The 23,446-nt window shown below is 41.4% G+C and overlaps 9 protein-coding genes across 9 annotated transcripts; 6 read left to right on the forward strand and 3 right to left on the reverse strand.

Moving 5' to 3' along the window:
* Positions 1 to 105: 105 nt before the first annotated feature.
* Positions 106 to 2,279, forward strand: BDB00DRAFT_756125 (WD40-repeat-containing domain protein; the record flags this gene model as incomplete). Its single annotated transcript, XM_053118884.1, has 9 exons — positions 106 to 257; positions 359 to 507; positions 629 to 842; positions 944 to 1,024; positions 1,112 to 1,190; positions 1,294 to 1,361; positions 1,460 to 1,583; positions 1,730 to 1,939; positions 2,055 to 2,279. 9 exons carry the CDS (start codon positions 106 to 108, stop codon positions 2,277 to 2,279), a joined length of 1,302 nt encoding a protein of 433 aa, XP_052984012.1.
* A 408-nt stretch (positions 2,280 to 2,687) lies between these two features.
* BDB00DRAFT_803886 (uncharacterized protein) lies at positions 2,688 to 3,849 on the forward strand. Its single transcript, XM_053122065.1, has 2 exons — positions 2,688 to 3,004; positions 3,089 to 3,849. Exons 1-2 carry the CDS (start codon positions 2,951 to 2,953, stop codon positions 3,632 to 3,634), a joined length of 600 nt encoding a protein of 199 aa, XP_052984013.1. The 5' UTR covers positions 2,688 to 2,950; the 3' UTR covers positions 3,635 to 3,849.
* Positions 3,850 to 4,339, forward strand: BDB00DRAFT_803889 (uncharacterized protein). The gene is made up of 3 exons (XM_053122066.1): positions 3,850 to 3,929; positions 4,014 to 4,157; positions 4,273 to 4,339. The coding sequence occupies exons 2-3, from the start codon at positions 4,018 to 4,020 to the stop codon at positions 4,292 to 4,294; spliced, it is 162 nt and encodes a 53-aa protein (XP_052984014.1). The 5' UTR covers positions 3,850 to 3,929; positions 4,014 to 4,017; the 3' UTR covers positions 4,295 to 4,339.
* Positions 4,340 to 4,804: 465 nt separating this feature from the next.
* Positions 4,805 to 6,882, forward strand: BDB00DRAFT_784663 (periplasmic binding protein-like I; the record flags this gene model as incomplete). Its single annotated transcript, XM_053120479.1, has 5 exons — positions 4,805 to 5,088; positions 5,192 to 5,460; positions 5,608 to 5,757; positions 5,841 to 6,357; positions 6,828 to 6,882. The coding sequence occupies 5 exons, from the start codon at positions 4,805 to 4,807 to the stop codon at positions 6,880 to 6,882; spliced, it is 1,275 nt and encodes a 424-aa protein (XP_052984015.1).
* Positions 6,883 to 7,182: 300 nt separating this feature from the next.
* Positions 7,183 to 9,603, forward strand: BDB00DRAFT_936177 (uncharacterized protein; the record flags this gene model as incomplete). The annotated part of the gene is made up of 7 exons (XM_053129218.1): positions 7,183 to 7,232; positions 7,435 to 7,503; positions 7,647 to 7,767; positions 7,851 to 8,092; positions 8,364 to 8,652; positions 8,762 to 8,869; positions 8,992 to 9,603. 7 exons carry the CDS (start codon positions 7,183 to 7,185, stop codon positions 9,601 to 9,603), a joined length of 1,491 nt encoding a protein of 496 aa, XP_052984016.1.
* Positions 9,604 to 9,638: 35 nt separating this feature from the next.
* BDB00DRAFT_590227 (uncharacterized protein) lies at positions 9,639 to 10,924 on the reverse strand. The gene has a single exon (XM_053117961.1). It carries the CDS (start codon positions 10,631 to 10,633, stop codon positions 9,947 to 9,949), a length of 687 nt encoding a protein of 228 aa, XP_052984017.1. The 5' UTR covers positions 10,634 to 10,924; the 3' UTR covers positions 9,639 to 9,946.
* Positions 10,925 to 16,223: 5,299 nt separating this feature from the next.
* On the forward strand, positions 16,224 to 16,862 carry BDB00DRAFT_881613 (ribosomal protein L16p/L10e-domain-containing protein; the record flags this gene model as incomplete). The annotated part of the gene is made up of 1 exon (XM_053128092.1): positions 16,224 to 16,862. One exon carries the CDS (start codon positions 16,224 to 16,226, stop codon positions 16,860 to 16,862), a length of 639 nt encoding a protein of 212 aa, XP_052984018.1.
* Positions 16,863 to 17,717: 855 nt separating this feature from the next.
* BDB00DRAFT_868354 (uncharacterized protein) lies at positions 17,718 to 19,221 on the reverse strand (the record flags this gene model as incomplete). Its single annotated transcript, XM_053126460.1, has 3 exons — positions 17,718 to 18,532; positions 18,605 to 18,757; positions 18,882 to 19,221. The coding sequence occupies 3 exons, from the start codon at positions 19,219 to 19,221 to the stop codon at positions 17,718 to 17,720; spliced, it is 1,308 nt and encodes a 435-aa protein (XP_052984019.1).
* Positions 19,222 to 19,598: 377 nt separating this feature from the next.
* Positions 19,599 to 21,262, reverse strand: BDB00DRAFT_590283 (serine hydrolase FSH). Its single transcript, XM_053117962.1, has 6 exons — positions 20,936 to 21,262; positions 20,744 to 20,833; positions 20,564 to 20,679; positions 20,467 to 20,500; positions 20,105 to 20,384; positions 19,599 to 19,963 (listed from the first exon to the last, which is right to left on the reverse strand). The coding sequence occupies exons 1-6, from the start codon at positions 21,051 to 21,053 to the stop codon at positions 19,897 to 19,899; spliced, it is 705 nt and encodes a 234-aa protein (XP_052984020.1). The 5' UTR covers positions 21,054 to 21,262; the 3' UTR covers positions 19,599 to 19,896.
* Between the last annotated feature and the right edge of the window lie 2,184 nt (positions 21,263 to 23,446).

Here is a 23,446-nt window from a genome sequence, read left to right on the forward strand (position 1 = left end):
ATAAGGCAGCAACTAGCTCTAACCCGCCTATAGTCGCCAATTTTCCAACGCGTCCTTTTCTAAAACACGAAAACTCCCCACACCCGTCCAAAAAAAAAAAGAGTAATGGAGATTGAGCAGCACGATCCCAATCAAGGTTTCATTACCACAGAATATAAATTATGGAAGAAAAATGCGCCCTTTCTATACGATTTACTCATGACACACGGTCTGGAGTGGCCAAGTTTAACATGTCAATGGTTTCCCGATGTTGAAAGGTACCATTTGACAGCTTGCACCTGATTCAAGCTTAAACCTTTAATTGCTCAACATTCCCAAACCACGGCACACATATACATTTTCTCTAATTTCTTTCTAGACGACCCGATCAAAACTATAAAACACAACGACTCTTGCTAGGCACGCATACAAACGATGAAGAACCAAACTACTTGCAGATCGCTTCGGTACAACTTCCTAACGATCAACACAAGGTCGATACACGCAAATACGACGATAATACAAACGGTGACTTTTTCTTTCCTCATCTAAAATCACTTTTCGTAAGAAAAATGTAGCTACATGACCACTCATTCAATGTGATGATTATACGCGTCAACAATTTTGTTAGAGATTGGAGGCTATGGAGGCTTCAATGACGCGAATATCCGAATCACACAAAAAATTGTACACGACGGTGAAATAAATCGAGCACGATACCAATATGAGAACCCAAATGTGATTGCAACCAAGTCGCGGACAGGTTCTGTCTATGTGTTTGATCGAACAATGCACGAGTCATTTCCAAAGGAGAACGAGCGATTTAATCCAGCATTACGGCTTCAGGGACATGAACGAGAAGGGTAATTATAATCCAAGAGAAAGGGGAGGAAATATGTGCATGCGTGCTCGTTCTGCAGGTAGTTTGTAGAGGGCACTGACAGTGAATTACCACTGGTGATAGATATGGATTGGAGTGGAACCCGCATAGTACAAGTTCAAATCACTTAATAAGTGGTGGATTCGACAACTTGATATGCCAATGGTATGTTTGTGCTCAATTTTATTCGTGAGCCATGTAATGTTTGTGTATTCTCTGTTTATATAAAGTCCACATTTCTGTTGTCTGTAGGGATATCGGCGATGCTACAAAAGAAAATCGCGTTCTTGATCCTGTACGGGTCTATTCTGGTCATACTGCAGGAGTTGAGGTATGCATATCGTAAACAAATGCTCTGTTTGTTGATTGTCCGTGGTGACACCGAATAACAACAGGACGAAAAGGTAAAGAGCCAATCTAATTGTCGGATATAGGATGTTGCTTGGCACTCGAGTCATGATGCAATATTTGCCTCTGCTGGCGACGACAGGCACCTGATGATGTAAGTTGTATGTTTCTTCGAGATAACAAAAGAAGAAAACAACAAATTGACTGATACGTTGTTGTTGTTGTTTTTGCTTTGTGCGCCGCGAAATCAAGATGGGACTCGCGAGACACATCGGCTCAGCCAGTACATGACGTATGGGCGCATACGGCTGAAGTGAATGGTGTATCGTTTTGCCCAGGAAACGAATGGATTTTAGCCACCGGGTCATCTGACAAGGTAATAAACTAAACACACACACACAAACCAAAGTGAAGGCGGATGATCAAACCTGTCTAAATGTGAATACGGACAAAAAGAAGGACTCATATCAAACGCAATGTGAATGTGCATATACACGCATTGTCCATTCGAATATTACATAGACAGCGGCCATCTGGGATATTCGCAACCTCAATGCCAAGATCCATAGTCTGAACTTTCACAAAGAAGAAGTTTATCATCTATCATGGTCGCCCCATTTCGAGACCGTGTTGGCTACTGCAAGCAGTGACCGGCGGATACTGGTTTGGGATATCTCCAGGATGGGAGATGATTCTCATGGGTCCACTGAGGACGAACCACCCGAACTACTGGTAACGTGATCTAATTTGTTCATTCGTAGCACCTTTCCTCTATTGCTCTTTTGCTTTTTCGCTCGTGCATGCAAGCAGAAACATAAAAATGTAACAATCTTGATTTCTTTTGTAGTTCATGCATGCTGGCCATACAGGAGGTGTTTCGGACTTTGGCTGGAATCCTGCAGAGCCCTGGTCACTTGCAAGTGTTGCAGAAGATAATATGGTGCACGTTTGGCAGATGGTACGAGAGTTTGTTGGACTGCTGGGCGTAGTGTTGAATGGAGAGGCTCTTCGGGAAGGAAGGAAGCAAGATAGAGAGAGACAGTGGCCAGGAAGAGGTCCATGGGGGTGGTAGGAGAGATGTTTTTGATTTACTGATACAGGGTCGATTAACGATAACGACTCGAACCAATTTTAGGCTAGCAATATTTACGAACATAACAACGATGGTGCAGCAGAAGATGATGGGATCGATAATAAAATGGAGGAATAACAATTACAAACCTGCAAATCCTCGGCAAATAAAAGTTGCTTTGTCAATCGTTTCGCAGCTGTTTGCGACCCTTTGCCGCACACAAAACATACACAAATGGTTTTCAAGTGAAATTGTAGAACTTGCTATGATCAGTTTCAGTGGCAGTGCTTCGCTGTACTAGTTCAGTGAAACACGTGCTGCCACCTCCTACTCTGTGTTCATATCATAAACAGAAGCACAATGTTAATAACCTAGGAAATATATGGCTTGGCAGAAAGAGAGAAGGGACGAAGATAAGGTCGTTCTGTTTTTAGAATAAAACACCTCGGGTATTGCTGGTGCTGGATTTTTTTTATCAGAAATCCGATTTTAAGTGAGGAAGCTTCGGAACCGAAGGGCTTATCAAAGCCCAACTGTGAAATGATATTTCTGACACATACACGCGCATATGTGTAGTCTGTGATTATTGATAAAGTGTGCTCTGTGTCTGTGTGTTCCATGCTCTCTTCTCTTTATCTGTAAACTACATTTAACAACTGCATGACCTGACCATGAGTGATCTCAATTGGTGTACTTGCTGTGACACTGCTATTAACCACTACTCTGTACGGCCGTTTCACTATTCAAATAAACAAGATTTTTTACTATGATAAACAACCAACCTGATAACCTTTTTTTTTTAAAAAAAGGATTCGCTCTATTGTAGTGAAGATTGTCTACGTGGAGATGCACTGAAGAATCACCCATTGTTAGGCTACGAATGGAATGACTTTGTCGACTTTCCACGTCCATATTATCAACGCAACCCAGCATTTTCTGCGCCAAATGCCTATCATGCACAGCCAGAACAGCAACACGACAAAGCAATAAATACTACTGCCATTACTCGGGCGACCGCACCCGACTCGATGCGGTCAAAAACAACTACATCTCGGCGGTCTTCATCAGCAATATTTCCATCGCTTTCACCTTCGCTGTTATCATCTTCAAGCACATCGCTATGCGCCTCACCTGCACTCACAGCTAACTCGACTACGCCTAGTAGCCCTGCAAGCAGCTCCTTCTATTCAAGTGCCTTGCCGCCTTCCAAATTTGACATGCTACTGTCGACCAACGATACCAAAAACACTAATAACAAGCATTCAAACAAGCATTCAACAATGACAAAATCGGTAAAATCCCAGGGATCATTGCTGTCCGCAAGAATGATTATGCCCGATAATCATCCGTCATAAAAAACGTGTCCTTTTCTCCTCTTTTTCCTTACTCAACAACTGTAAATAATAGCAACTTCTTTTCCTTTTAATGGGCGTAGCAGTAGTGTCTCCTCTTGTTCAAATCGATAGCACGCCATTGCCTTCCACAACAATTCAAAAAGAAAATAGAAGAAGCTACAAATCGTACATAAAATAATATAATAGGATACCCTATCACCATCTCTTGCAAATGCTTGGGTCTCTACAGCATGGTATGCTTCTACTTTACTGTAAGCAGCTCATTAAGCGGAGGTGGATCATTAACCTAAACAATCTAGTAAAGCATATCAGAGAGAAGGGAACAAAAGCATAGTGCAATAAGCCGAGGTTTTTTATACTAGCACGTAGAGCACAGTACTTGTATGAAAGGCCAAGGGTTCAAACTAATATATTGTGTTGTTGCACAAAGGGTTGCGTCTAATCCCAATGTAACTACAACTCCTCCCCTAAAGACACATTTTGCAAGCCATCATTCAATATTAGCACCCTATCCTCTGTCGGGCTGTGTAGAAGTAGTCTTCAATTACTATATATACAATTGCCACTTTATACTTGAGGGTTTCTGGATCACGTTCTACTTCTCCCATTTTCATCATTGAGCACAGAGAGCTACTTACTGTTCCCTGCAGCTGCTGTTAAGAAGCTCTGACGTGATGTTACAAAGGGGAGGAGGTGGAGGAGAAGAAGGGACGTCAATAAATCTCACCAGTGAGCCAATAATGCTTGTAATAACGGTAACCATATGGTGTGTGTATTTGATCACACCAACCTACAAACTCCCCTCTTCCTTGTTAGGTAAGAAGCTTGGCCTGATCCTACTGACCCCTTTTTTCAAATCCTCATACCTCCTTTGTGTGTGTATGCTATGTACACACCCCGCTTTTGGTCTGCGATGATTCAACAATCCATCTCCCTTTCTCGTTCTCTGTCTCTCTCGAATATAGTAGCAACCTGTTCCTGTTGCTACTTTTCTTCTTTTACTCTCTCACTCTCTCTTTCTCTTTTTCTTCTCTAATGACATTATAACTTTCAACTTTTTTGTTGTTTTACCATCTATTATCTATCTAAAATACACTGTTATCAAGCCACTATCGCTTTTAAGCTACTACAACAAACACAACTACGTACAATCTCCGCACTATATATAAAATGTCGGCCGTGGCTGATCATGCGCTTGATCCAACGCAGCAATGGACATTAAACAGCACAAACGAGCCGGTCGTTCCACCAACCAATAATTCTATCAACGGCAGTAACGTCATCGACGGCAACAACTCTAATATCATTGACAGCCCGTTTGATATTCGTCACGATAACGGCTCAACATATATTACTCCACGTGTTGTCAACTCAAGTTGGACAGAGCTCAAAATTGGCGTCCTGTTACCCTTTCATCAGAATTCGGATCCGTGGACGCAGAGACTGACCCTTAGGTAAGCACTTTATCACACACATACATAAAGCCATACCATGCCATTTACTAAATTGACATTTTCTTTTCCCCCGTATACTCGTTATCTTTTTCGTTTCTTGCAGTGGGGCATCAGCGATTCGCATGGCAGTAAATGAGATTAACTCTCAACAACTTATTCCTGAAGCTTATATCACATTAATTGAACGCGATTCATACCCTAAAGATGTGGATGGTCAAGCCGCAATAACACAAGCAGTGTTCTCAACCGTCTCGCTTATTCAAGAAGGCGTTGTGGGCGTCATCGGCGATATCTCTTCATCATGGACATCTTTATCAGCGCTTATGACAAGCACACTCCAAATTCCACAATGTTCATTCACTGCAGTAGCAAGTACGATTTTTTTAAACCCATCGACTCCCATCAACTATAAACCCTGCTGGACAACTCTTATACACAACAGGAAGAGAATGAGCGCATCGAGCTTATATATATATTCGTTTTGATACTTACTATGATTACGATGATTTGATTATATAGCTTCATTATCTGACAAGACACAATATGGGTATTTCTTCCGTACCGTGCCTACTAAGCTTTTATATGCGGACGCTGCATTGGCATTTCTTGTCAGTCAAGGATGGCCATCATTTGGCATTCTATATGCTGACGATGATATAGGGCAACAACGTATGTTTTTTTTTATTTTTCCTCTCTCAGGGAACAAGAAGCTCACGCGCTGTTGATGAATGATTACTTTTCAATTCTTATAGTGTCCGAAAGCCTCATTATGAAATCCAAGCTAAAAGGCGTTCAGGTCAAAGCATATCAAAAATTCTTTGAGGATGGCCCTGAGAGCAACATTCGTGGGTCAATCGATATTTTGATGAACTCGGGAGTACAAATTGTTTTTGTAGCCGCCGAAGGCGAGGCACAGCTCGCAGCATTTACTATTGCTGGGCATATGGGACATATCAACAACAACACAGCATGGGTCGGCATGGGGCGAATAACCGACGAGCTATACGACGCTGCACAGCGGTTCAACACAGCTATTAATCAGCGGATTTTAGTTTCAAAACCACCAAGCGCATTACCACACGAAAATAACAACAACAATGACACAGATGCAATCGCATACACGGCAAAGACAACATCTCTCCTCCGATCGATTCAATTCAACGAAACCTTTTCTGGTGGCGTATTTCTGTTCGATTCAACGTTGGACCTTGCTGGGTATCCTCCGTACGATGAATTTGCTGATAAGTGGTCACATCTAGATCCTAACATGTACGTTGCTTGCTTGGAAATCGGCTTATATGAATTGATGATGCTTGGACTAACAGCAAGAGCGGCATTTTTCTATGATATGCAGTTACCCATATGGAGGTCAAACAAACATTACCAGCAATGAAGGGTATATTTTCTGTAATCATCGATTTTTCATTTTTTCCCATGTACCGAACGTTATTTTTTTGACTCCAAAACAGGCTAGCGTACTCATGTACGATGGTGATGGCACATGGGTTTAACCAAGTACTGCATAACTCGACAGACATGGCATTAGCCCTGGAAAAACTATCAGCAGGACAGCTGGGAAATTACCTGACGCCAACCACATTCAATACATCCTTCGTAGGACCTGCAGGTCCCATGTTGTTTGATCAAAATGGAGATTCCATGGCTTCGTATGTATACTCGGAAAAGAAAGAGACACCTTTCTTGTTTTCCCAAGTGTAACATGAAAAACATTAATCTAGAGGGTACAAGGTGAAAAAGAAAGCAAACCATACTGACAACCACACCGCCTACTAAAATAACATTTACAGTAATTTCAGGGTCTTCAACATACAGCAAGGAAATGAGGTGAAAATTGGGACCGTGCTTGCTGGAGATTTGACATTAACATCCGCGCCGATTTACCATGATGGCACCAGTGTGGTATAAAAAAAACCTCGGTTTTACCTAAACTGGCCAGTGATCTAAACGTCCAAATTATAGTAGCCGCCCTCTGGTGTTCCGAAGCGTGTTCTCTTGAATACTGGGCTCAACTCGCCGGTGTCAATAGTCATTGTTGCTGTAGCTGGTCTCGGCACTCTGTTTGCAATATTTACAATGGCTATTGTCATCATCTTCCGAAAACGGGAGGTATTTAAAGCTTCTAGGTAAATTGAGCATGCTTGTTCCGTGAATGATAGTAGTATTTGAAAAGGGATGGATGATGGGCATATTTGCTATGTTTTTCGGTTATTGTTAGAGCACTGACACCATTTTTCTCTTTTATTGTTGCTGTTTCAGCCCTCTATTTTGCGTACTTGAACTTCTAGGGTTCATTTTTTCGTATGCTTCTGTATTCTTCTATGCGAGTTTCCGAAGCACGTTTGATTGTGTTATGATTCCTGTCACATTCCATATTGGTTTAGCATTAATCCTGGCGTAAGTGTTGTAGTAGCAGTGCTGGTGGTGTTGACAACGATATTGCTCAGCATTATCGCTTTTTTGTATATAAACCCGCGGCTTCTTGCGCACATCAAAATGCTAAACAAGTCATATATGTTCTTTTATTATTCTTATTCTAGTAACCTTATCGCAAAGAATTACAGAATCTATCGTATATTCAACAACGTTTTTGTTACAAAGACTGTAGTTACTGATTGGCAGTTGCTCAAGTTTTCTGGCGGTATACTAATCATCGTGGTGGTAAGTAGCAATATTATGATGGAGTAGCAAGGAAATCGTTTGGCTTCTTACTTATAAAGTGTGACACCTTATTACATTTAAAGACTCTCTTAATAAGTTGGCTAGGTACCAGCCAAATTATACCCATCAAAGTGCCTGTGTCCCGGGAGGCATATTACTCGAAATGCTCTTTTCAAGGTTCCAGCAGCTCCATATTTACAACACTTTTGACTATTGTTCCCGCAGCGCAGCTTGCATTCGCCACATTTCTTGCTATTAAAACAAGAACTGTCGGCAAGAGCTACTCCAAATACAGCGAATATAAGCAAATTGGAATTTCCGTGTAGTAAGTCACAATCTTCTTTATATTCATATATCGTTATACTCCTTTCGGACATTGACTAATTAGCCCATTATGACAATGTAAACTTTTGCGACAACAGCAACATTTTCTTTTCAGCACTGATAGGCTTCGTGATCTACTCGGTGCCTACCACAGACTATTATACCCGTCATTATTTGACTCTAACTACAGTCGTATGGGCAACAACATTTTCCATGCTGGTCCTATTCGTACCAAAGTTACATGTTTTTTTTCTACAAAAGGGAAAAATTAGTTACTCTGGGAAACGATCTGATATATCTGGGAGAATGCGCGAGAATCCTAGCAGCGGCAACAATAACAGATCTTCTTCTGGAGGTGTTGATGGGGACACTGAGACGAAGAATCGTGAGCTCATGAGCATCAATCGCTTGCTTGCGAACCCAAATGCAATCGATCCAGCGCTCGTCATGGCTCAACACCAAAATACAAACGTATCATCAACATCTTCGGATATAATCAGCAATGTTACCAAAGCGGGAAACAACATTAATGGATCAACCACCATCTTTGAAGCACATGAGGTTAGTAATAGTGTCATATTACAAGAATAAGGAAAACTTAATACAAGATGATTCGCTGACTTTATCATTTGCTCGTAATTCACTATTTTGTATGATTTCACGTTATCAGGCTCGCATGCCGGTCCAGGTCGTACTACGATACTTTCCCTTTCTATCCGCTTGGGATATGAAGCATGTCTTTTTATTCCCTCGTGTCAGATACTTTTCGTTTTTTTCGGTAAGCACATAGTGTCGCAAGGACGAGTTTTGCTACTTTCAGGCTTCTCCAATTCAGTACTGCGACGAAGGAACAGTGAAGAGCTAATATATATACACGCCGTTAATGTTATTTAAAAAAAGGAGAAATCTCAGAAGGGCCGAGTATTTGGCTACAATCGAGCAACTATTGAATCTTCTCAAAGTGACGCTTACATCCTCCGTGTTCATGGCTCCAGCGTGACTGACGTGCTTATCCAGGTTGCAAGTCACCAAGAACTCGAAAACTGGTTAGGGTGGTTCAACAGCAGTAATAATGGTTTTTCGTCGTCGTCAGCAGCAGCTACAACAAGCGCGGGTAGCAGCACATTAACTTGTCTGACCTCGCCTACGAACAGCGTAACAAAATATATCATTCCCTCGATAGCCGATAATTATAACGGTAACAAAAACAAAAAGTACGACAACATCAAAAATAACGACTCTGGGATAACTGCCCGACAACACCTGTTACCTGATCGACAAGAAAGCAATATCACTTTGGAAACTTTGGATAGTGGCGTGAGTGGCCCTCTTGTGACTGAACTCAACTACAGCCAGATGATGCTACCATCGGCGTTACCAATAACCTTATCGGAAACACAGCAGCAACAGCAGCAAACTAGTGCTACGCGTAGTAGTAGGTGGTCGATGGCACCAACAGTTGCTGAGAACTTTGAATTAGAAGATATTCCAGTTAAAAACGTACGAAGATAATCATACCGCCATCACTGCTACCATTACTGCTACAATTAACATCATCAGAATAGCACCGATAATCATAATAAATAGAGAACCTCACTACATTAGTTTTGTTGCTGGTTACATGACTCGAAATAGAAGAAAGAATACCAGATATAGAAGATATAAAGCATAATGTCGTGAGATATGAAGGAAGAAAGATAAGCTTTTGACATATATGTAAAGTTTGAGAGAAGAAAGAAAGTAAAAAGAAACGCAATATTTTTTTTGTCGGGGAACACTGATGGCATGAACTATAGTAATAATTATGATAAAATATTCGGGCATAAGGTAATGATATGGGAAGGCAAGTTTGAATTCAAGCGGAGCGATGACAATGTTGTTGATGATACTGTTGATGGTGTGGGATCAGCGAAACATCGACTGTTGTTACCGATGGCGTAAACATGACTGGTGTAACGTTGCTGCCGTTGTTGGTGCTAGCACAACTATATCTTGACGATGAAACAGACGTCGATGCTATCGAGCTAGGAGGCGACGGTACTGCGTTGCAGAAATTGACACTGCTGATGCTGCTGCTGTTGCTGTGTGAAATACTGCTGCTACTGCTATTGGTCAGTGGCGGTGTGTTGTTCAATGGCCACTGATGTTGCTGCTGCTGCTGCGATGATATTAAACACTGCTGAAGCTGGTCGCTAATTTTCTTATTTTCCTGCTCTAACCGGAACAGTTCGTACTGATATTTTTCTTCGCCGAGTAAGCTATGCTCTACCCATTCGAGCGCTTTCTCGATAATCTGGCTCTTGGACGGTTTTTTTGAATTCTGGAGGTTCGGTAATATGCTAGCCAAGAGTCGGAATTTGCCGTTGAGACTTTCTCGTCGGGCACGCTCTGTCGCATTGTGCTCTGCTCGTCTGGCAGGATTTGATAGCGGGGACGTTCGGCTACGTCTAATTAAAAAAACCCCAGTATTCGGTTTGTTTTTATTTAGCATCAGTTGGCTAGCTTTGTTTTTCCTTGTCCTCGAAAAATATTCCAATCTCATATATTTGCTGTTGTAGTAGATATGTTATTATGTAGTATAGTGCGTACCTTCGTGAAGTAGGAGCTGTCTCTGAAGAAGGAGAAGCCCAGCATGTCTCTGGAGATTTTTCGCCGTTTGTTGTTCTCTTTTCAAAATCGTCGTTCGTTATTGTGGTTGAGGGATAAGAATGGGGATGAAGAGGGGATGTAGGAGGAAGGAAGGAAGACGAAGAAGTAGAACCGCTGCTACCGCTCTGTAGAGCGGCATCAGAGGACTCTGCTGCTGTAGTATGTGAAAGCTGTTGCTGGTAAAGCTGGGGCTGATACGGGTGCTGTTGCTCATATGGCTGAGATAGCATAAGCGCTACAGGATCTTCCACTTGTTGCTGCAGCGGTCCGCATAGAATATCAGTGGAGTCTTCTTGATAAATAAACGCAAAGTCTTCATCTGATGTCATTGGGAATAAGACGAAGTTGAGAGGAAAGCCTGATATGTTTTTTTAGAGTTGATCGCACTACTAAGGAGTTGAGAGTATTATTATAGGGTATATGGCAGCTGTGTTTTTTTTTTGTTTTTTTATATATTGTTGTTGGTTGTGTATGTTAAATGGTAAAGATAGGCAGAAGGAATGTATAGGGATAGTAAGATAAACGATGAGATTGAAAAAATCTGGCAAGGAGTGGTGAATAGGTGATGCTTCGATTAAGATGAAAAAGAAAGGGGAAAAGAGAGAAGCTGCAAACATCGCGAGGCCTTTAAAAGGGGGTTTGCTAGGCATTAGGAATTCTCACATGATCCCGAAACAATGACACTCTATTGGGTACTTCCTTCTGTTGTGGTGTCGATGGTTGTTATAGTGATGACCCTGATGCTGTTGCTAGTACTGTTGACTGCTGGCGATTAATGTGACAGGTGGGTGTAACATTCTTGCTAGCGCAGCATGTTTGTTCTCGTGCTTAGTGGCTTGTTGTGTAGCAAGGTTGGACATACGTTAGCTTATTAAAGAAAGGAAACACATAACATGAGCAGGTCCCGTGGAGTGGGGGAAGAGCAAGCAAATGCAAGTATGGTTTTGCCAAACGAACAATGTCAAGTCCAGATTAATCCAGGGCCGCGCGACGGCGCATGTTGTTCTGGCCCCAACAACACAACAACAACAATGTGAACTGCGTTTCGAGTTTATTTGTCCTGAATGCATCCACAGAAAGATCGCTTTTACCAGCCTTTTTTGCTTGTCTTTTCTGCAAGGAAAAGGGGAAGGGAAGGCCGAGTCTTCACACGTTGCACACTTTTGGTTGTACCTCAAAATAACACGGCATTTTCGCGCCAAAACAGCTATGCTTCTCTCTCTCTTTCACTCTTTTTCACTTTTCCTATGTTGTTTCTTTCCAGCAAATGGATGGAAGAACTCAACTAGGAGATTTTCTTATAATGCTGTGCGTGCTACACCAAAATGTAAAAATGTTGAGAAGGCAACAAGATGCGGTGGAGATCTGCTCATGCGTTGCTCATTTTTTAAAATAAATCTATTCGCAATGTTTTACTCATACGTGGTCGTTTATACCTGTACATTGACATGAACATTATGTGCCCAATGTCCAAAGCCTTTCTAGGGACTTTGTTCAAGTTTCAGATTACCATTTAAGAATATCCGAAGCCGACGCGCGAACCTGAAGAAATTTCAGGACTGAACATTCTATGTTTCTCAACCACCGTTAACGATACCGATTTAGACAGCAGCATGTGTCATAGCATCGTTGTTTACATGCTCTCAGACCATGTGGTTTCTTCTCCCAGTCTCATAGAATGAGAAAATGCTGCTATTGAATACGTTCGAACTTTTGGGCGACTGCCCTCTATACTCAGGCAGATTAAACATCGTCTCTTATCACGGTAATATATGTACGTAGTATATGCCATTAATTCTTAAGTCAGTGAGCAAAGCAAACATCCCGTGGGAAGCGATACAGTGTGGTTGATGACAACAACAAAAATAATGATAACTTTTGTTTCCAATGTCCTCTGACATGTGCGCACCCATCATTTCGTTGCTGTTGTCGTCAGTGCTGCCAATGAGCTAAGATGCCCTCGTCATAGTGTTCTTGTATGAACGTGAAAGAAAGCATCATGATAATTTGTGTGCCAATATGTACAAAGCTGAGAGATCTCGATGTAAGTATGTATGGCCAAGGCAGTCTAATGCGCCCAAAAGCTTCTTATGAACTAATACCCTTCTTTCGCTGCTCTTGCTGCTGCATTTCCATTTTCATGAAATATGACCGCGCACTTCAGAGAGTTGTCTATAAACTCTGTTCCCGAAAACGCCTCCAAACACTTAAAATGCACGTATCTGCACAGGACAAAGGCATTCATGCCATTCTATATGTTCATCGTTTCCGTTGCGCAACATAGAGCTTTGCTTATATGCACTCTCTTTCTCTATACTATAACGACTTATTATGAATCTGCAAACTTTTTATATGTATGACAGTTTTTTAGGTTCATTATCTTGCAGTTTTCAGCTCACTCACATTTACCATCAAAATAGTATAAACTGAACATATATTAAAGATGACGACGTCCAACATCATGAAAACCTCATCGAAAAAGCAGGGTCTTTCTCTGTGTCTATTACCTTTTGTTATCGTTTTGTTGGTATTATTTATTGTGTTGTCGTTTCTGCAAAGTTTACCAAGTATTTGCTGCAACAGGTATACTCTGAAAGGTACATATGCACCTGATACCCCTCTCCCTCTCTGTCGGTACCCTCTGTGTGGGCCGGTGATCGATCTAAACTATCTCGCTTCTTTCTATATATGCTGTAGTAGTGCAATTGTTGAACTTTTTTCCCACCATTTACATTTCAGGTAAAACGCCCCATGCCGTGTTTACCGAAAATAGGGAACCATCGGTCCGACCCCTTTACGACCAGGTACTTTGTTATGGGAGCCGCATGACTTGCACGCTTGAATGACGACGACGACGAACGCGTGTCTTCTATAAATGAATTTTTGTCGGTAACACAGGCCGATTAATCGAGGTTCTACAACCGCTCTGTTTATCTACAAACTAAATATTGTTAGCTTTAATAATACGTTGCAGTGTTTTGTACATATGCCTTTAAAGTTTCAGTGACAGTGACAGTGATAGTTCCCCCAACACTAGTGCATTTAACATTGTATACTGGATCATTTTGTACAAAGCATCATTACTCTCAGCAGCATAGCAAAATGGAGAGAGCGAAAGGAGGAGGGAGAAACGTATCAATTGTATCGTCCCTGAACTGTCACAATATCTACTTGTTAAATTCAGTGAATTATGATGATGATGAAGATGGAGCTCGCATTGTCTGATTTCTGATCACTTAAAAGACCTCCCCGCATAATGCTCAGCAATATTTTGGTCACTAACCAAAACAATTCATGTCATATCATACAGTACACGCCAGTTGATATTTATCCGTACTCTATATATCGCTGAAAGGTATTGCCCTAGGAATATCTATTCTTCCTAGAAAATTTCACATAATCTTCCATTATCCCTATCTTTTGAACAACACGAGCAATGGCTTTGGATTGTGTCAAGCTAATTATAGCGGCAGCTATTAAGATCCGGTAGATAGTAGAAGCAAGTCTGGAACATGCAGCTCAGCTGATGATAAGTGTATTACTGTAGCGTGCATATGGTTAGTTTGATATGTCTACAAATGACAAGCTGTATCCATATGAAACAAAAAAAAGAGAGATTGTGTCTGGGCCGCTTATCTCAACTAAAAGTTAGAACATACGCAATGCATCACTACATACATACTGTAAACCTTCATCTAGGCATACTGCTGTAGAACCATCTGCCAAAGTAGTTTATTACTAATAATGATGAAATGGCGGCGGAATATCAAGCTAAGTATAAGGCTTAGATTTGTTTTTGACTTTGGAACTTAAAACGTATAGAAGCTATTGTGAACATGCGTATTCATTTGTGCATTAGAAAATGTTATGTTTTGTGCCAGGCTGGTGATGCATAGAGAGCATAGTTTACTAAAGCAGTATATACGCAGCGCCGCATGCCAACGTGGTAATAGTGGTGAATAACCATTCTGAAACAAGCCCAAGAATACAGTAGTCAGAGTCCGAGCCCTCCCCACACATATGAGCGCGCATCATCTTTATAGTTTCGCCGCGTACTACGCATACATAGTACGTGGTCATAAAATAGAATTAGCAACAGAAATAAGCACAGCTGTTTTAATTACATAAGCGCGCACACAAAATCAGGCGTTCCTGTTATAATGTTATCAGATTTATAAACAGATTCGTGTTATTAAACTTTGTAATAGATCCCCAAAATTCATTTGTACGTCTCGCACACACACACACATCAGATACTGAATACGCTTATAGATCGAGTCGAGACCCTGTATCAGGAAAGAAAAGATTTCTGATCTGCAGACTTACCGTTAAAACAGTGCTAGGAATAGCTCAGCATGTGTTTGTGAGGTCAAAACAACTACAGTACAGGCATTTTAGTAATAAGGGTAGAATGTATAAACATCATTCTGTTATTGAATCATGAACGTATGAAAAAAATGGAGATGAAGAGAGAAAATGAGCGTGTACATAGTGATTGACTCGATCATTTCTAAACTTGGCGGTTAATCTTGTATATTTTATATAATAGAAGAAAAAATAATGGCGTCAGTCATCAGGTAATATTATGTATGAATGTGAATGTATGTAAAGAGCGTGGAAAAGGGTTACGAAAATCACCCTAAAACACTTACATCTAGATTCGTTCCCTTTTTGAAACTCAAAGTTTATAACCCGCGTTTGCGAGCGTTTATTTGCATGTTTTTTTTCAAGAAATATTTACTACAAAGTTTACTGCTGCTGATCATCGTTTTGTTTACTTTCTGTAGTGTTTAGTCACAGTTGTTATTCACGGGACGAAAAGATCGTATGCTTGAGAAGATTGTTGCTGATATATGGCAATTATAGCGGATGTCAGGTGAGTAGAAAAAATGTTGTATGCATGATGTAGTAGTATGTAGTATAGTATGGTCAATGATTTAGGCCACGCCGTTCGTTACAGCAGGATTGATTTCGTACTTTTTTTGATAGTGAAGATCCTTTCTTCTATATTCAGGACAACAGTACGTTAATTGCTGTAATATTTTATAATCGTTTTTGTCTAAGAAAGCAGAACGACTGTTAGAGCCCATTGAAGGCATAAGATTAATAGAAACACGTTCGCATAAAAATGCACAGGAGGGAAATTCTATCATAATGCGCCAACACGATTATAAATATGAGTGTACTTCATGCTCCTCTTATTGACACAGACATTGTATTCTTCAGGGGTAATTCTAACAAGTAGCGACCTGATATCTTGGAGATTTGTCAACTAACAGTACTTTTATAAGTAAGACGTACCGTAGCATTGGCATCAAATAAATTTCTTGACGCCTGGCAGGATGCAGATGGTATTACTAAAAACGGCGCAAAGTCACAACCAAGCGGGGATTTCAAAAGATGTTTTTTGTTGCTGGGCCATGTTGTTCGCGGTTGGTGAAAAAATAGTATACACAATAACAACTACCCGAAGAAAAGACATAATGTTCAGCTCACTCTACAAGCGAAATGTGTGGAATACAGCCACTACAGCCTTTCAACAAATTACCAACGTACAACAACGGACTGCTCCCGCAGTATTAACGATGTCTGTACGATTCGCCTCCAATTTCTCGCCTCGTCGTACCAAGTACCGAAAATCACAAAAGGGCAAGATCCCACTGCCTACGGGCGGCTCAACAAAAGGCACGACTGTCGAATTTGGTGAATATGGGTTGCGCATCAAGGAAGGAGCTCGATTGACGGGACGACAATTGACGTCGGTTTTCACCACTATGCGACGAAAACTCAAGACAGTCAAGGGCTCCCAAATGTGGATGCGCGTCTTCCCCGATATTCCTGTCACGACCAAGGGTAACGAGGTGCGTATGGGTAAAGGTAAAGGCAGCTTTGAATACTGGGCATGCCGAGTTCCTTTGAACCGAGTCATCTTTGAAATTGGTGGTATGCGTAAGGAAATTGCCAAGGAAGCCTTCCGATTGGCAAGCTACAAGTTGCCAGTGAAGACGGAAATGGTTGAACGAGGCACAAAGCCAGTGGTGGGTGCTGGTTACACTTCACCACCTGTATCCAAACAGGTCAATCAAGTCCAGAAGACTGCTGACAAAACGAACGACGCATAAAAAACCATAACTCCACATCTCCCACCACTTTACATACACGCACCCATTATATACAAAAGGACTCAACTCCCTTCACTTTGTATTATCTTTTCCGCAACAAGTTTCTCATTTATTAGAACCATCTTTATTATGGTAATTCAATTGGGCTTGGTAGGAGGTTTGGTGGAAAATGACATATGGTTTGGATTTTTGATTGCTATCAAGTAATTGTTGCCATGCTGCCGTTGTCATAGTAAACGTTGTCATAGTAACTGCTGTCATGGTTAAAGCGCACACAAGAAATAGTAACTTATGGTTGTTAAAACAACCGAATGGTGTGGCGTGCCTGAACCTCCTATGATGCAACAATTTCTTTTACGAGAAAAGAATCATTACGTCAGTTGGAACAGGAAGAAGGGGCATAACTTAATAAGCTACTTGACTCGGAAAGTGAAATCTACGAATAGCTAGGAATGTGGCACAATGAAGTTGTGATCTCGCAACATCGTGGCAATGATGAATCCGTGTCACCTTACCGTGGTAAAAATGGATCTACAGCATTACCGGTGTGCTTCTTATACAATACACAGACAGAAACAACATTACGACACACACCGAGCGAAAAATATCCTACATTATAACCATGTTCATGTTTTATGTATTTTCCCCACAATAAAATTAGCATATGAATGATTGATTCTCTAAATGAAAAAAGTGTGACAAACAAAAAAAGGGTAGTTTGGGTATGTACATAAGATTGATTGGGTGCAATAGATTGATTGAGTGAAAGAAAAAATTATAAGAGAGAGAGACATGTAGTTTTAAAAAGAAAGAAAAAATAACAAGAAAAAGATGTTCTATAAGATGCTTTGCTTTTTACCATTGTGGAGTGGAACCGTTCCAGTTGTCACTGCTGTTTTCCTGATTTTGAGGTGTATGTTGCAGTGGATTCTGTTGCTGATAATACACGTTACGATCCGAGGGAACAACGGATTGCAATGGGGGCAAAGGCCAGACCTGCTGTTGTTGCTGTGGTAGTTGCTGCTGCTGTTGTTGTTGTTGCTGGTTCTGTGGATAGAATGGATGCACTTGCGGCGGCGATGAGTTGGCGCTACTATTGCCGTTTGGAGAGGGATATACAAAATTGCGAGCTCCGCCGGGTTGTTGAGCATTCGCAGGAATGTTATATCCCGCTTGACCCGAAAGGAGCGTATATTGTTCCTTCTTGTTAGATTCGGTAGTGGCAGATGCAGGTGCAGAAGTGCTGTCATCCTGTTCCGCATCCTCTTTAGATGGCGAGTCGGAGTGATCGAGCACTGCGCTGCATAGCTGTGAAAGAATCGTCAGTTTCGAGCCTTCCTCATCGGAGTCGGCACCGGCCGATGAACTCTCCTTGGGTTTAACTCCGGCATCTTCACTCTGCTGTTGAGGTTGCTGCTGCTGCTGCTGTTGTTGTTGCTTGATAGCAGCTGTGGGTTGATATTCCGCCTGGTACATTTGCTGCATAATAGCAGGGGGAACAGTATATGGCGACACGACATGGGTGGATTGGTGTGGCTGAAAGCCATTGCCAGCGCCGAAAGCCCGCAAGTACGGATGTAGCATTGGGTTGCCGTTGGGCGACGCCAAAGAGGACAATGTCTCTGGTACAGGTGTAGGCGGTTGAGATGTCGAAGCATTGGTGTCGGAATCTACAAATATTTAGCCATAATAAGTATAATGGGATGACAAAAACCGTAAACAGCATCAATTTCTGTTGTTACCTTGCCCTTTTCGTTGCTTGTATGGACCGCGTTTCACACCTTTCTTGCGTTCTTTGCGCACCGAATTCACACACGACGTTTCGATTCCATACTTGATGCACCGAGGACAAGGTCGGGCGTCGTCGCACTTTTTACATGCTTTTTGACAGTTGACTGTACAGGATGGATAAGAGAAAGAGAGTAAATAATGACGCAACGTTATTAACATTATTCTTTGCTACTATATTTATACCGTCACGAGTAATTCGAACAAGAAATTAGAATGAAAAGAACTTACCACAGGCGTTTTTCACCTGCTTTCGCTTTGGCTTTACTGAACCACCACCGGTGCTAGTGCTATCACTTTGCGACAACATTTGTTGAGGCGCATACTCGGCTGGGAAACCATGATGCGGTTGCTGGTGTTGCTGTTGATGATGCTGGTGGTGTTGCAAGCCCGGATTAGGTTGTTGGTGATAACTCAGCTGTTGGTCAAATGGAGGATACTGCAGTCCAGGAGAAGCTGTAGGCTGCTGTTGTTGTTGTTGTTGTTGTTGTTGCTGTTGCTGTACTGTTAACGGCTGCTGAGAGCCGTTGTTGGACGTATAGCCAAGGTAAGGCGAGTGTACAAACTGCATCAAAGTATGTCGTTGATGATATATGAGATATAAAAAAGCAAGAGAGAGAAGAAACGCACGAGTTGTCGGCTAGTACAAAAAAGGTCCCTTTCCGTCACTCTGGGATGAAAACAAGTTGCAAAGTTTAGTCTCAGATATAGGCTTAAATACGAATTGCAGCTTTTCTTAAGGGCCCTTACAGTGCTAGAAGAGGGTGTTGTATGCAAGTGTATCAAATAGGAAAGGGGGAGAGTCTCGAGGAGGCGAAAGATTGCTGCTGCTGATGTTGTTGCTGCTTTTTGGCGACAATCAGATTTCAACCGTCTGTGTCTGTGTAGTTGCTTGGAATGGATAGAACACAAACAATCGATCGTTAAAGGTTTCACAAATCGGACAAGGAAGGAGCGGCAAGTTCGCGTACTATCGGTTTTCTGTTCGATGCTGGATTTACAAACAACACACGCTATGACAGTGGAGTTGCTCTGCAATGTAGGATTGACGAGAAAAAGGATGAAATCAAAGGAAGAAAGTGAGAAAAAGAGTGGAAAAAAGTTCGGAGAGGAAAGAGAGCGAAAGTCTTATTTTTACAGAAGAAAATTTTTTTTCTATTTCGTTGCTCGCAACGTAGCAACACATCGAAATGAAACCGAGCGGATAAAATTTACCCGGTCAATAAACCACTGCCCTGATTCTATCTTATTGGAACTTGCTGATGAAAGCAAATACTTCATTTTTACTGGCAGCATTTGTGGGTACGAGATGTCTGTTCGATTTTCGAAAAGAAGAAAGCAAAAGAAGAAGTTACAAGGTGAGCTTATCGTCTCGTCTGCTAAATGGGATCGATGTTGCACACACACACACACATACACACCACTTTAAATACACAACAGATCAGCAGACTTACCCTCCAGCATGCTTAAATACGGCTGGATTGACAAATGCATCTGCCAAATCCATCATTCTCTCGGGAGGAATCACTGTGTCGGCTTCTCCAATCAAATGAAGACTGGGTGTTTGGATTTTGGTCTGAAACAAAGAGCTTGTAGCTTCTTGCGACATTGGTTTGAAACCAGCAGCAATAATAGCAAAGCGAAATGCTGGGTGCGCGAAGTCCTGTGGTATCAAATCAGGCACCAGCAATCTGTTTTCCAAAAGTTCAGACAGCATGGCTGCAAGGCATGCACCTAATTTGAGAGTGAAATAAGATTTAGTTTTATGAAAGAAAGAGAGGGGCAGGGGGACAACGTGGCAATATGTCATACATGCCTTGTGAGAAACCAAGAACTCCATCAAACGGCCCCTATTTTAAGAAAAGAAATTCCAACTAAGCGTCTTAATTTAGTCATCTTCAGTTCAGACGTACTTGTTCAATCAGGACACCCTTCAGATATTCAATTGATTCCTTGAAGCCTTGGTAGTAGCCGTCTGGGGTACTGGGGTGATTGCTGACCGGTTGCCACCATCCAAAAGGCTTAAGCTCTAGTTTTATGCTAAACAATAAGCAGATATTCACGAAATCCAGGATGTCTATTCTTCTTTTTACCTTCATGTGCCAAAGGCTCTGCAGCTGCAATGCGATGGATTTCTGTTGTATACTCTAAGTCTAGTACCAAGTGCGGAGCAGTGACGTAAACTAGAACGTGGAGGAAAGACATAGTGAGTGAAGAAACCAATGAAAGCCGAAGCTTGATTAATCATCAATCGACACGAGATCATTTCCTCACTCGCTCATTACCTAGATCAGCAACTTTCTCTAACTTCTTACGCAATACTGCTGTCTTCTTGCGAAACACTGTGCTGTTCTGAATCATGCCATGTAGGCATAGAATCTTGAGTTTGTTGGCTCCACTCATCTCTATTACGGGTTTTCCTGACGTTTCGCGGCCTGATTTTTCAAATTTAACGTAACACAAACTTCCATTTTTGCTCCGCGTCCATTATAAAATTATATAATCGCGGGATTGCGTTTTAGAAAACACTACTGAATTGCCCTGGAGTCGAAGTCGTCTCATATGTTGCGGTGGAGTGACAGCCGTAAACCCGCATAATTTCGCGGGGTCAAAGCGCATGGTCCAGCTTTCTATTTGTAGCGGTACACAATTCCGTTTATGCCTTTTACAATCGTACACCGCCTTCAAGAGCGCTATAGGTTTCCAAATGGCGTCAAAAGACAGCAAAAGGCATCAAAAGATGCAAAAGACAACCCGTGCTTCGGGATGAACAACACTATCAGTTTACAACGCTTCAGACATAAATGTTGCTATAATCCTATCACCTACAAGAGGTAAACTCTAAAAGAGTCGAAAGCTTGATTGAAGGACCATTCAATATGATATCAATGCGAGTAGCATACAGTAACAACCAACATAATGTACTCATCCAAATTTCAGATTGCCGTTTGGGCCTTTTGGGACTTAACAGGGTCTTGGGAGGTCGTTTTAGGTGATCGAAAGGCTACGATTGGCAACTAACGGTAATTTTGTATCTTTTGGAAGTTACTCGAAAGTTGCTTTTGACCTCCATATCTGTTTCTTTTTGGTACTTACATTTACTATAGAATTCGTTTAATCCTGACCCTCTCTCTATCTCCCATCCCGCTCGTCCCAGCTATGATGTAAACAGGGTAGCGCCATGTGAGTTGTACTTTGAATGCCGTGGAGCTGTAGAATCTGAAACGGTGCGAGGAGCTGTCAGTTTGTGCGAAAATTGTCAGTTAAAATAAATTTCGTTACTTTTGTTCACGTAATCCTGTTTGAAGCGCAGCATTTAACCAGAATCCTGCTTTGCCGGCCAGCGCCTTGGTTCGGTAAGTGACGATAATAAATCCATTTGTATAATTATCCGAATTTCTATCAATGAATTTACCCACTGACCTGTGTTTTCATCTATCATGATATCGAATAGTGAGGATGACGTATCCTGTGTACATAGTGGGCGTAGAAAGCTGGTAAGATTATTTGTGCTTTTTGTACAAATTTATAACCTCATCTCACACAAACTAATGTTGCTTAGCCCAGACATGTTTTTTAGTCCAAGCTATAGTCATAAGACTCGAGAAGATGTTATAGAAACTGTATGAATTGTAGAAATTGGATTTGCCGGGAGGCAAAAGCGGCGTCTAGTGCCGTACAGTAAGCTTCCTTTACATTTTCAGTACTGAAGCAATTAATAGAAGATATCCCTATCTAGCACAGTTACACATATTTAGACTTAGTATTTCGGCTACTGTTAGAGAAACGATTAAAGCTATCATCATCTTGGTCATACTACTACTAGTGTGTTATAGCTTGTTTTGTGTTAATAAGTTTTATGGTTTCTCACTAAATGAGTTGACAGGACAACGCTTGCAGCTGCATCATGCTACACATCCATCCATTCTCCCCTCATCTTTATTTCATCCTTACCTACAGTAATACATCCACGGCCAACAGATTAGTAGTACCTGATGAACTGATGTCCGAGCCGATACATCAATATCAAAATGATTATGGGATACTACTGATTTTTGTATACCTACAAATATGCACACATTATGCGAATAAGGAAGCGACATAAAATTGCTGGAAGCACGGACACAACATAGTGTTGTTGTTTGGCTTTCTGCAACCTGGCGGATGCCCCCTTTAAATCGGGAATTTCCCGAAAGTAACACCAAGTTTGTATGCAGCAAACCTATAAACTACACTAATGATATTGCAGCCTTTCTATGGCTTGGTTATACATACATACAACTGTACCTCTGCAATTAAAACACTTCCTTAAGACTACTTGGGACTACTTATGAGCTCGCCGTTTGATGAGTGGTCATTTATGCCCAAAAGAGCATGGGAACAAGAGCGATATAAATAACATATAGCTATTCGGTCGTAAATTCATGATGATAAGTGTATGGTGTATGTATAATACTTTTCAAGGTTTTAGAGTATATGGTGTTTTTCAGGAACAAGATATTTTTGCTGCGTCAAAGGTATCGGAAAGCTATATCATCTGGCCAACAACCTTGATTGAGTTTGGAGATTAAAGGAAAGGTGGCAGCATATATATGATATTAAACTATGCAGTAAGTTAACCTATATATTGTTGACGTATCTGGGAAGGGCGCCATTGCAAGCTATAAAACTAATTCTTCCTTTACAACATAGCAATACATCAATCAGCCACTACCGAAATCATCTTGCTTCAACTGATAACAAAGCTAAAAGAAAATCCAACCATAATCAATAAAAGTTAATCTACCAATGAGGAT

The sequence above is a fragment of the Zychaea mexicana genome, assembly GCF_025766255.1.
Source record: "Zychaea mexicana strain RSA 1403 chromosome Unknown BDB00scaffold_8, whole genome shotgun sequence".
Lineage (NCBI taxonomy): Eukaryota > Fungi > Mucoromycota > Mucoromycetes > Mucorales > Lichtheimiaceae > Zychaea > Zychaea mexicana.

Coding starts and splice junctions, on each gene's coding strand:
- BDB00DRAFT_803886 (XM_053122065.1), top strand. CDS start 2,951: ATGAGTGATCTCAATTGGTGTACTTGCTGTGACACTGCTATTAACCAC. Junction 3,005..3,088: donor CTGCTATTAACCACTACTCT/GTACGGCCGTTT, acceptor TTTTAAAAAAAG/GATTCGCTCTATTGTAGTGA.
- BDB00DRAFT_803889 (XM_053122066.1), top strand. CDS start 4,018: ATGAAAGGCCAAGGGTTCAAACTAATATATTGTGTTGTTGCACAAAGG. Junction 4,158..4,272: donor GCACCCTATCCTCTGTCGGG/CTGTGTAGAAGT, acceptor AGAGCTACTTAC/TGTTCCCTGCAGCTGCTGTT.
- BDB00DRAFT_590227 (XM_053117961.1), bottom strand. CDS start 10,633: ATGAGATTGGAATATTTTTCGAGGACAAGGAAAAACAAAGCTAGCCAA.
- BDB00DRAFT_590283 (XM_053117962.1), bottom strand. CDS start 21,053: ATGAGTGGAGCCAACAAACTCAAGATTCTATGCCTACATGGCATGATT. Junction 20,834..20,935: donor AGAGAAAGTTGCTGATCTAG/GTAATGAGCGAG, acceptor TCCACGTTCTAG/TTTACGTCACTGCTCCGCAC. Junction 20,385..20,466: donor AGTTCTTGGTTTCTCACAAG/GCATGTATGACA, acceptor CTCTCAAATTAG/GTGCATGCCTTGCAGCCATG.